The sequence below is a fragment of the Notolabrus celidotus genome, chromosome 23 (genome assembly GCF_009762535.1).
Source record: "Notolabrus celidotus isolate fNotCel1 chromosome 23, fNotCel1.pri, whole genome shotgun sequence".
NCBI lineage: Eukaryota > Metazoa > Chordata > Actinopteri > Labriformes > Labridae > Notolabrus > Notolabrus celidotus.
The window spans coordinates 18,565,652-18,575,699 of NC_048294.1; the positions used below are offsets into that span (position 1 = coordinate 18,565,652).

A 10,048-nucleotide genomic window follows, 5' to 3' on the forward strand; every position below is an offset into this window, starting at 1 on the left:
CTAGATTTCACTCAGCTTCAAGAGTTAATAATTTATGTTTAGATTTTATTCCAGCATTTGAAGTAAAATATTAAATTAGTAACATATATATACACTCAAAGATTTGAAGAACAAAGACGAGAGCTAAGACAAAAGCTTGACCATGATGAAGGATTAACTTGTTTGTTTTCTCAGTGGCTTTGTTTGCGTTTCTACGGTGATACTTGTTTACTGACAAACACCTCACATTAAAGAGATGTGATCTGGAAATGCTCCCTATTTGATCCTGAACGGTTCCTTTTCATTGTAGACACAACCTGTCAGTGTAGTTTCCATAAAGTGCCTTCAGAGTTGTGCAGATTTCGTAACCAACTCAGCCGTGTTTAAACTCAGAGAGGTCGTATTTACAGAGAGAGCATGTCTGATGACCTGAGGGGCTGACATGTTAAAGAACAGTGTTAAGGTTTTTAGACTAACCCTCTTCATGTCAATAGAAAATAAAAGAGTGGACATAACATCAGAACCACATCATTGTCATGACACCATTTTCATTATTTGGGTTCGGTTTGTTTACAGAGGTGCCTCTGATTGTTTGACCCGTTAGAACTGCTGTTAAAATTTGCTGATGTCATGGTTAAAGATGTGCTCCTGATTTTATGTCCACGGCCTGTATTTGTTTCTTTATTTGTGTACCTAACTTGCTGCACTCTTATAGGTGGTTTAGTTTTGTAGAGCCTACATTTTGTTTGCCTGGTTTCTACCTCCTCATACAGAGGGTCATGTTTTTCTGTTGAGTGTAATGAGTTGTGTCCATTCCTGGTTGTAGAGACCCTCGTCTTCATTCTGGATCCTTCATCTCGTACTTGCTTCCATCCACCTTCTGTTACTAGACGACATCCGACTCCACCACGCACTGCTCGGTGTACTCCTTCACCAGCTCCACCCTCAGGATGTTGTTGCAGAAGTCGGCCATGGGCTTCCAGAGAGGCGGGTCCAGGAACATCTGGCACATCACGTTACCCTTCAGGGTGGCAGTGTGGCGCTGCAGGTGGCACAAGAACTGCTCCCGGACCAGAGCCAGGTCTTACCGAACATGTCAATGTTCAGGTAATACCTGGTTATAAAAAGCTGCGTTAGAAACTGAGGCAGGAATTCATTCAGGATAGATTGCGGCCCCTGACAGCACCAAGGATTGTGCATCATTTACCCCGCTATCCGCTCCATCTCAAGGTCTGATTCACAAAGAAAACTGCTCTGATGATGTTCAAGAGCACAGGTTTAGCGGGCGCCGAAGCTGCACAATCCTTTAGTGGATCAGGACCAGAGAAACAGTACATAACTTGAACCCTTCTGTGTTAACCTAAAGCCAACATGTACATTGGCAAACAAAGGAAGGTGATCTACAACAGCTCCAAAAACTTATATTAGAAGTTTACCGCCAATTTAAAATAAAACAATGAAGAAGACACAAGGGGGGAGGTAGAGGAGCGAGTCATATCAGGTATCAGTCAGGTCTACCTCCAGAGGCCTGAGTAGGGGTTACTCTGGAGTCGATAAGGGCCAGGTGAGAAAACTGCCTCGGCTCTCTGTTTGTTGTCAAAGTGACCGTGGTCCCCAGGGCTGAGTTTGGACTTGTGCTAGGTTCCTTTCACCATTTGTAGCAAGGTGCATAATATATACATAATAACATATACATGATAAAAGACATTTACCAGTCATCTCCGATGGGCACCCTGAAAGGGAAGGTACACAGGCTGGCCACGGTTGGATTGGACACATCATCCACCACCCAGTCGATGTCCTTCTTCAGTAAGATGGCCATGTTGCTGGGCAGAACCTTGAACGGCTGCCAGTCTTGAATTATGGTGGCATTGGGAAGGACCCCCTGCATCAGGTCGGTGGTCAGATACAGATGTTTGATCGCTGTTTGGTCCAGGTACACTGGAGGAGCATCAGAGGAGGACAAAGGTGACTGGATGTCTCCACCTACACCGAGCTCAGACAGACGGAGCTTGACGTCTTCAGCGTTGAAGCGGACCAGAAGAATACCCTGGAGGAAGAATAGCAGAGTGAGCGGAGCAAGATCTACAGCAGCAACACAACATAGACCTTTTGTCTGCTCATGCTGCTGGCACCTGTTTTGTAATGATGCGATACTTCTGGAAATCCTTTGGTCCAAGCTGATCATCGCGGGTCAGGCGGGTTACCTTGACGTCTGGGTACTTGCATTTGACAAGCTCAGAGCAAAAGCGCAGCAGAACTCCTGCCACACCCTTTTCCCCTTTCCTGAGGTGCAACACGAAGACCTTCAACCAGCATAGTCTCCCCATCGTCAATCACACACACCGACTCCAGAGCGATCTGCAGAGCATCACAGAGGAGGAGGGAAGATAAGATAAAAGTGCATCGCTCTCTTTAGGCTGTGAGAGAGACCCTAACCTGAGTCACTGTAAGAGTCTTTGGTTCACTAGCTGATGAGGTACAGTGTAGGACTGGTGCTTTATCAATCTGAGTGCTGGGTCTGAGTGAAAGCTTGATTTATAATAATTCGCACACCATCGTGAGTAATTAAATGTTTGATAAAGTTCAAACAAACAGGATGATGGATTAAGGTGGTCAGAAGTATCTATCTATGACACTTAGAGCCTGTGTGGAGAGCTCTTATATCCACAAAGAGCTTAGTTCTGAACCTGGCTCGCTCTTGGACCCACTGATAAGGACCAGCTGTGGATTCTAAAGGGTTAAAACTTGTAATAAGAAACTCAGAACCAATGACAGAGAGTGAGTACTAACTCTGAATCTGAGGATACCTTGATACCTCAGGTGGACTACAGTTGACTGCCTGAGGACTACCCGGGGGACGTGTAGAGTCACTGAAGTCCAGAAGTTAAAATCTAATTTCTGTGTGGATGGTGGATACTAAAACAACGAGCATAACCCAGATGACAAGGCTTGATCATGAACAAAGGTATAAGTTTAATCAGATCCGGGTAGATCAGGTCCTTAAAGGGTCTGTTACCGTAGAAACAGAGAGACTTTTTACAAACGTTCATGGAGACACAAAATAACAAGCAGACATACATTTAACATCTTAACATTCTTCTTCCTTCTGAATCCTGTAACTTTATAAAGTTTGAAGTACTTTTATCAAACATACCACTTTCCCCCTGTTTCCGGGCCAGAATGACGGTGCGGTTGGTCTCCTGCAGCCAGCTGGTGTACCTGGTGGGCAGGTAGTCCAGGCCTCCGTAGATGTCCTGGCTCATGGCCATGATATCATCAAAGTCTCCTCAGTGGCCACAGTGAACTGGAGCCTGCCTGGGACAGGGCCTCTGGAAGCTGGGGCATAATCAGGCTGGTATCAATCTTCATCTTGACACAACTGATGAGATATAAGTGGAGGAGAGATTATTGTTTATAATGTTCACACAGAGTCTCAAAGCTGGGATCATCCAGTAACCATAGAGAGGACTGCCCCCACTCAGTGCACAGATCTGTCAGGTGAACCTTACCCTTGGTATTAGTCAGCGTACTTCATCCCTAATCCTAACCTTTGGGCTTACTCGCAGTTTATTCCATCCAGCAGTCCCTTTCCTGTTATGGCGACCCACAGATGTAAAGGTAGAGGTTAGATTCTTAAAACATCCGTGTTTGTGACGGTCCAGAGCCACAAACAGGAAACACATCACTGTTTCATTTGAGAGAAAAACTTCAGCCGTGGATCACCCAGAATAAATCCCTCAGTGTCTGCTGTAAGGATCAGGGTCGAGCAGACACACTGGTAGAGCTGTCTGTAGTGATCATTCACAACCCAACACACACAGTAACCAGTATCACAGTGCCCTGGAAGACTGCGTTATCATTCATGTGTCCAACTGTACGACAAATTTGGGATGAATCATACTGTAAGCAGTCTGAAGCAGAGGAACAGTTGTACCAGACCACAACCAGAAGCTGTTTCAGGTGGACCTTATGAAGCATATGGACTCTGGTCTCATAACCCATCCAGTGCTGCAGGCTCTGTTCACTGAGCTCACACCAAAACTTAGATGAAGAACTAATAATGTGTTGTAGAAAGGATCTCTGACATCTTGAAGCCGTGTTTTTAACCATGTTTTAGAAAAATGTTCAGACCAGATTTGTTTCAACTGAATGCCAACAATCCGGCTTTGTGCTCACTCGGCTCTTTCAGATCGCTGTGCTGGTTAGGAAGTGGTCCAATGCAAACAGTTGTAATGCTAACAGTAGCTGTCAGGTAATTCAATATGCTGATTTTTAATGTGTTCCAAATGTGTCTGATGTGTTTGGATTGATCATATTTGTAACCTCGAATCCAGCAGCACGACAACATGTCGGCTTTTAAACTTCCCTCCTTGATGTCGGGGTCAGAGAAACGCATTCTGCAAGAGGAGATGATGGCCTCTTTATAACAGCGCAATAGTTGCAGATGTCCCACCACGTGTCTCAGCAGCCTACATGGCTAGCTCCGTTGTGCTGCATAAACTAGAAAGTAGGCCATATTTGACAAAGACATAATACAGGCCGGGCGTCCACAAAGTGACCGAGCACAGCCAAATATCATGGGCTGAAGAATGAAACAGGAGTGACGAGCAGGGCACTGACGACCACAGTCTGGATCAGCAGACACACAATCATGGGCCCAAAGCACTGATACATGACTGCCAGGGGCTCACTAATGAGAAGATCAGAAAAAAGAGTGCAGACAGCGAAGAGGGGTGAATGTGAGGAGCAGGGAGTGGAACAAGCGGGGCAGAAAGAACAGAAACAGGACCTCAGCTGGAGAGATCACCAAATAAAATACAGAGCAAGAGAAAGAGAGCCATGCAGAGATGAAGAACAGGTTCATCACGGGGCTTTAGATCCCTCTGGGTTTATATGTGGTGACGGTCACTGGATCAGGCACAGAAGAACTTTCTGTACCCTCTCGAATGACAATAACCCCTTGTGACAGTCACAGGCAAGGACCCAGGGAAGGAATGAGGACGCCAGGAGAGAGGACACACAAAGGCCCTGTTCACACCTGGCATAACGTCATGATCAGGACAGTTTCACTGAAACACACGTCCAAAGTCAGGTTACGATTTATTGACTAACGCTGTGGACGTCTGGTAAGAGACCTTTCATTTACAGTCTCAGCTGGATGTTCACAGCTCACCAAAAACACACTACCCAAATCACAGTACTAAACCTGAACAGGTGAGCTCTTCCACTAAAGCCCAGGACTGTTTAGACTACCAAACTACTTAGGGTTAGGGAAGGAAAGTGATCATGGTCAGTGCCAAAATAGCTACAGAGGCCCGAATATAGGGTTGTCCATCTGAGGTCATTTTAGTTATTAGACCACACGTTAGGCAAAAATATGTGTTTGAAGTCTTGTTGAGGTGAAAGCTGTCCTCAGAGGAAAAGAGTTTTACGTGTTCATGGACAACTTTTAAGAGTGTTCTGCTGTCTGTTCGCAAATGGGACAAAAGACCAAATATGAGTCAAAATAAACCTCAAGGACGCAACGCCCAGAGGCTCAGACTGAAGGCACTGTGATGATACATCAAGGTTTTCAGGCCTATTCGACGGCGAGGAGGTGGACGTGGAGTTTTCTAACAAGCAAGAAAAGATCATCTAGCCTAAAAACTATTCCCAGCTGATTGTATGACCCTGAGGGTTTGTGTTCGGCGTTTACATGCTGCCACTTCAACCAGGATATTTACATCTCATCTGTGAGTAGGAATGGAGGCGTCAAGGCGGGGCTAAGGTCCTGCTCTGATTCCTCCCTCAGAGGTAGTAACGCAGGAGGGAGGGTGATGTGTAGTGTCAGAGCCGGCACAGCGGATCAGCTCTATATGTGTGGGTTGTGTGTGTGTGTGTGTATGAGTGTGTATATGTGGCCTGCTGTGTGTTTACAAGCTTCGCCTCTCGCACTTCGGCAACACTGTAATGTGACGTTAAATCTCACACAGGGACTCAAACATCAGGGAGCAGTGTGTGAGCACAGAGGCCTGATGGTGGCAGAGCATGTGTGTGAGACGCTGTGGATTCAACGCGTGCCAGAACACAAAGACTCTCAACGCATCAGGGGAAGTTCTGGTCCAACTGAAAGACTCAGACTTATGACACCATAAAGATCGTTTCATGGGGAAACTGTTGATGGAGTCGTGTAATAGAGCAAGTTTGTGGGATCACTTCTGTCAATACCAGGTTGTAAACAGGGACAAAGATACCTGAATAAATGGACATCATTTCAGGGAACAACCCCATGAGAGTGAAGATGTACCGGGTCCAGGATTTAGTGCTTTGAGTGTGGACGCTTACAAAACCAAAGTAATGACCCTCTGAATGTTCGAGTGTCTGGAGCGAACTAATGAAACACAAAAACAAGGTGCTTTACATATTGTTGAATTTAATAGTGAAACATAAACACATGAAGCTGTACAGTGCAAGCAATGAAATAAAACAAGCGTGTGCAAAAGAAAAGAGAGCTACACATGAAGCCAGAGAATGTCAAAGATACAGTTTGACAGAGCACCATGAAAAACCAGTCTCTAAACACACAAGAACATAGGCTGAAATATCTACAGCAGTCCAGCTCACGGATACACGGTAAAAGGAAGACCAACAGGACCACTGTGTTCTGTTTGCGACGCTGTGTCGAGGTACCTAACACCACGTCCAAGGGTTAGAGATAGCAGTCCTCTACAGTTGAGACTCCTCCTGTGTTGGGACTAAAGATTGCCTTCAGGGCTTCTGATTGGAGGATATTGTATGCTCTGGTTCATCCAGCAGCACAGAAACCTGGTTTGGGGTCCAATCTAAGCCATCTCTCTGTTTTAGCCCAAACCATGAACGTTTGAAACTAATAAATAGTGTTTGTGAACCTATTTCACAACGTAGGCTGAGGAAACTCTCAGGTCTAGGAGCCAAACGTCCTTGGTCAAACTGAGGTAAGAACCATAGCTTGGAATAAAAATGTTAATTTCACTGGACATGTGAACACAAACACAGGCTCCTGGAGAGTCCAGTGCTGTTGTAATCCCTGTGAGGGGAAACTCTGTGACCGTAGACCAAGGAGGGACACCAGACAAAATCCATCACGGAAAAATATCCAGACTCTGGGACAGGACCAGTTATTCAAAACTAAAAACTAGAATGAGGTCAGGTAACGGCCAAGATGGGCGGAGGGCAGGACTGAGTCCCAGGTCAGGTCAGGTCCAGGTCAGGTCCAGACTGTACGTAATGTTACAGTAAAAGTGGGAACATGCAAACCATTGTCCTGATCTGAAAGCCATGCTGTATGAAAAACATCTAATCCGGGGTGAAACAGAAGAAGACGCCCTTTTGCTCTTTACACCCTATCCAACAGACGGATACAGGACCCCTAAAGTCTCTGGTTTCCACGTTAGGTCAGCTTACAGCCGGTCAAGACTGGACTCTAGTTCACTGTCTTCTCTCCTTACTCCACATGGTGTCAGCAAGAACTGTATCAGCATCTCTGCAGCTTCTGTGGGGTGTTCCCGGTCTGCAGGGTCAGGACCTACCAGAAGAGGTTCAAGGACCAGGGACAGGGTGGCCTGTGTGGTCTGATTCAACAGCAGAGCTGCTGTAGCTCAGAAACAGTGAATGCCGGTTCTGATAGAAAGGAGTCTAAACTCACAGAGATCATAGTTTCTTGTGTATGGGGCTGTGGATAGATATAACATGAATTTACAGATCAAGCATCCCTAAACTTAAATACCCAGCTTTCAACTGCTGCCTGCAGGAGGTGAGACATCTACAGTTCATGAAACATAAATAAAGAGCTCAGTGTTCTCTGGCTGCAGAGCAGGAGCCCCATCAGACTGCTGCTTTCTCCTCCTCTCTGCAGGGATATTTAAACCTATTCATGCTGTCTGTGGAAATTTCATCCCTGTGTCCATGTTGTTTTATTTAACCACGGTACAACACCACTAACCCCCTCTGTGTCAGATTGATCATATTAACCTGTGAAAATTAATGTTGACACATTTGTACAGAAACCTTTAGTGTGTTGTTGTGAATCTGTTATCATAGCCAATCTCTCATCGTGTCGTCGGATGGACGGTCACTCCCTGAGGGGCTCGATGGTTTACAGAGGATAACACAGAAATGCTAGACATGTTCCAATAATCTATCAATGGGCCATGTGAGCTGTGAGGGCATTTGTAGTGAAAACACTGTCTGCTCACAGCCGACACACACACACACACACACACAAACACACACACACATACACACGCACACACGCACACACACACTGGACACTGGTACTTTTCCATCATGCTTTGATGCTTTTGAGATGAGGTGTCAGGCTTGGCCGGGTGTTTGGCTCCTGCCAATGAGAGCGATGCTGTTTTGTTTTGTGTATCTCTCTCTCTCTCTCTCTCTGTCTCTCTCTCTCTCTCTCTCTCTCTGTCTCTCTCTGTCTCTCTCTCTCTCTCTCTCTCTCTCTCTCTCTCTCTGTCTCTCTCTCTCTCTCTCTCTCTCTCTCTCTCTCTCTCTGTCTCTTCTCTCTCTCTCTCTCTCTCTCTCTCTCTCTCTTTCTCATTGATTCACTCTTCTGTTCACTCTCTCACGCTCTGGCTTACTTCCTCTTTTCAGCTGGCAGCAAACTCCAAACAAAACAGGACGGGGGAGTTGTAAATGTGCAGATTGGGGCATGGTCTTTAAATAATGCTTGTGTTATATTTGGGAGAGCTGTGGTGTGGAAGGATGACTCCATCAGCTGATTCTGAACAAGGCTGTTCAGTCCATCCTCAACAGAACCTCTAAATTCCAGCTCAGAGGAACATAGTTTCCATCTCTCGAGGTTGCTGGCTTGCAGTCGTTCTCTGATGAAGCATGCCTGCAGCTCACAATCACCCGCGAGAGCTCCTCAGAAAGGTATTCAACCACCACAGAAAATCTGAATCATCCTGGCTGCCTCTGAACCATCCGGGTTTTCTGTTCACATGATTTTATATGGAGTGTGCTGCCAGCTCAGAGCTTATCCCCCTCTTTCATCACTGATAGGAGCATGACAACTGAACAGTAAAGGTCTCAGAGGAACACACCATGTCTTCAGCAGATTATCCTGTTGGTCAAGTGATGACACATGGACACCAAAATCATTCATGTCTCCGGGGAGGATACTTGGCTCCAGTATTCGTGCCACAGGATGCAAACACATGAGCATAGCACTGTGTTGCACGATAGCAGGCTCCATGTCAATTTTTCCCACCCGTAGCCCCGCCTACAACATGAAAAAACATTGACACAGAGGTACCAGAAAATCATTAGTCTGTAAATCATCACTCTGTGCTTGTTGTCATGTCATCAGACAGGTGTGTGATATACTTCCACATGGTCAACAGGAAGGGTGAATAATGTCATGCACTGTACCCTAAAATCAGGAATGACCCTTCTGCTATGATCGTGGGGCTCTGGACAGGTTTGTTGCTCAGTCACTGCTCTCTTATTTGAAAGCCGACTGATGAAGAGTGTTTATATAAGCATGAAGCCGGTCAAGTAGGGCAGTGCTTAGAGAGGCTAAGTCCCTCGATTATTCAAAGGTGTGTTTAGGGCTTAACATGAATCAAAACCAATCAGAGCCAGGTGCACCTGCAGGTAGGCATGTTACTGTTAACAGCAGGTTTCAGCTCTCATTTCTCTCTTTCTGTTGTGTACAACGGAGCTGATAAACAGGGCCCTGAGTACATTACACACGAGGCACAGGCCGGTGTTTAACACCGTACAACAACAGTCAGAACAACCACGATGAGAGATATCGTATATGACTTTGTTACAGGTCAGTATATTTAATTCCTGGTGCGTCGTGAACTCAACTTAAAGCAGATGGTAGCTATGACCTGAAACCAAACAGATGAGGTTTCCTGCAGCCTTCTGTTCTCTAAGACTGAATTCACTACGTGTGTCACTTCCTCTGGAATCACCAAGGATGCATGATATATATATCAGGCCAATACAAGGAACATGTTCATCACTTAACTTCAGTTACTTGCAGCACAGGAGAGCTCCGGTTCACAGGGACTATAAACATGAA

At 45.8% G+C, this 10,048-nt stretch overlaps 1 protein-coding gene across 1 annotated transcript; it reads right to left on the bottom strand.

Annotated features, from left to right (window-relative positions):
* Nucleotides 1-738: 738 nt before the first annotated feature.
* Nucleotides 739-9,117, bottom strand: LOC117807113 (histidine N-acetyltransferase-like). The gene is given in 11 exon segments (XM_034676178.1): nucleotides 739-1,065; nucleotides 1,068-1,093; nucleotides 1,692-2,029; nucleotides 2,115-2,255; nucleotides 2,257-2,340; nucleotides 2,769-2,773; nucleotides 3,140-3,268; nucleotides 3,271-3,291; nucleotides 3,294-3,361; nucleotides 9,060-9,099; nucleotides 9,102-9,117. Coding segments are annotated over 11 exon segments (1,068 nt in total). The 3' UTR covers nucleotides 739-865.
* Nucleotides 9,118-10,048: the final 931 nt, after the last annotated feature.